General features: G+C 28.7%; 1 protein-coding gene across 1 annotated transcript; it reads left to right on the top strand.

The window, feature by feature from the left end:
- The first annotated feature begins 26 nt into the window (after positions 1–26).
- Positions 27–1,653, top strand: LOC115034451. The gene is made up of 2 exons (XM_029491498.1): positions 27–1,455; positions 1,563–1,653. The coding sequence occupies exons 1-2, from the start codon at positions 1,018–1,020 to the stop codon at positions 1,566–1,568; spliced, it is 444 nt and encodes a 147-aa protein (XP_029347358.1). The 5' UTR covers positions 27–1,017; the 3' UTR covers positions 1,569–1,653.
- The last annotated feature ends 490 nt before the right edge of the window (positions 1,654–2,143 follow it).

The raw sequence follows: 2,143 nt of genomic DNA, 5'->3' as shown, positions 1-2,143 counted from the left end.
ACTGAACTTGTTCCCGATTTATCATACTAAAATAGTATCTACATATTCTTAATCATAATAAATCAAAATAATATATATTAGGATACGTATGTAATAGTTCCCCCACAGGAAGAATTAGGAAGAAAGACTGTACTTGTTCAGGATTCATCATACATTCATCAAATAGATTGTTTATTTCAAATAAAAATAAAAAAAAATTGTTTCAATTCCCCCACAGGAAGAATTAGGAAGAAAGACTGAACTGGTTCATACTAAAATAATATCAAAATACATTAAAACGGCACATAGAAATTGCAATATTGAGAACTACCCCAACACTAGTGGCAACAAAAGATGAGCCTTCGAAAAAAAAAACTAAATTTTAGTACATAATAATCTTATCACAAATAGACTTATTTAAAGAAAACACTTGAGAGAAGCATACAAAGATATGTGCAACGAGAAAAAAAATTTAGATTTTGAAAGAATGTCCATGCGGCAGTCCACAATTTTTTTATCACAATATTCAAAGAAGTTATGAGGAAATAATCAATTTTTTCTTATCAGGGGTTATCAAACTTTTGTTTTTATAAAAGATGTTTGTTTATTATTTTTACTAATAAACAATATTATAATTTTCATTTTTAAATTTTTGATCCTGGCGACTTTGTTTAATGTTTGTTGTTTATTTCAACTAATAAATTGAATAATTATTGATTCATTATGTCTCGTGGTATGAATGATGATGAAATATTAGCTGAATTAGATGAACTTTTAGCAAATGCGGAATCTGACGACGATTTTGAAATTGATGGTAAATATTTTGATTATTATTATTTTCTTATTTACAATAAGGGAATAAGTTATAGGTAGTCATCATAGAATCATTATAATAATGATTGCTTTAGTAATTATTACTTGTATTTATAAAAGGCAATAAAGTATATCCTACATATTATTGTAGTGTAATACTGGTAAATAATACTGTTATTCTAGTTAATTTATTTTTTTTATATATTTACATAGATATGTTTCCACATGATGACATACAAACTTTGGATACTCAGTGTGATGATGATGAAATATTTGAAATGGATATTGAACCAGTTCAATAGCCTACTACATCAGATATACAACCAATTACTTGTACTCAAAGATCAAAAAAAAAAAAAACTAAAAGTAAAAACTAAACCAAAAGCAAGAGGTAGATTGACTACACCAAATTTCAAATGGAGAAGAGGACCATTTCAACCCAAAGTTCATCATTTTGACCCAAGTGTAAGTGGTATAAAAAAAATTGAGTTTGATCTTAATGAAAATTCACCGATTATTGATTTTTTTGAATCATTTTTTACACCATCACTGTTGGGTAAAATAGCATTTGAAACAAATCGATATTATCAACAAAATACAGAAGACCAAGTACTAGGAGACCGTGATAAACGTTGGTATGATACAACATCTGAGGAAATGTATCTGTTTATTGCTATAAACATGCTAATGGCTAGGAACAAAAAATTAGAACTTCGTGAATACTGGTCAACTGATTCATTACTTTATACACCTATATTTGGTCAAATTATGAGTAGAAACAGATATCAGATTCTACTTCGGTATTTCCACTTTACCAACAATGATCATCAAGTAGCTGGTGATAGACTGTACAAAATACAAATGGTACTAACTGAAGTCAAAATAAATTTCCAAGATGCTATGGTTCCATTTCAAAACCTTGTAATTGATGAAAGACTACTTTTGTGGAAAGGTAGGCTCTCTTTCAAGCAATTTATTTGCACTAAAAGACATCGTTTTGGTATAAAATTCTTTATACTATGTGACATAGAAACCGATTTTATATTAGATTTCATTGTATATACTGGAAAAACTACAGATATAAAAGCCTGTGATATTAATCTTGGACAATCTGGAGCTACAGTATGTACATTGTTGGAAGGATATTTGAAAAAAGGTCAAACATTATTCACTGATAATTGGTATACTTCACCATTTCTTTCCACCTATCTACATAAAAATAAAACTAACAGCTGTGGGACTGTCCGAAAAACTCGAAGAGTAATGCCAGAGCTCAAAAATAAACTTAAAGTTGGTGAAACACAAAGTTTGCATACTACTAAAATGATAGCAATGAGATGGTTGGACAGAC

Source organism: Acyrthosiphon pisum, chromosome X, assembly GCF_005508785.2.
Source record: "Acyrthosiphon pisum isolate AL4f chromosome X, pea_aphid_22Mar2018_4r6ur, whole genome shotgun sequence".
Classification (NCBI taxonomy): Eukaryota; Metazoa; Arthropoda; class Insecta; order Hemiptera; family Aphididae; genus Acyrthosiphon; species Acyrthosiphon pisum.
Note: the sequence above shows the minus strand (reverse complement) of the source record. Positions and strands in the feature narration are given on the sequence as shown.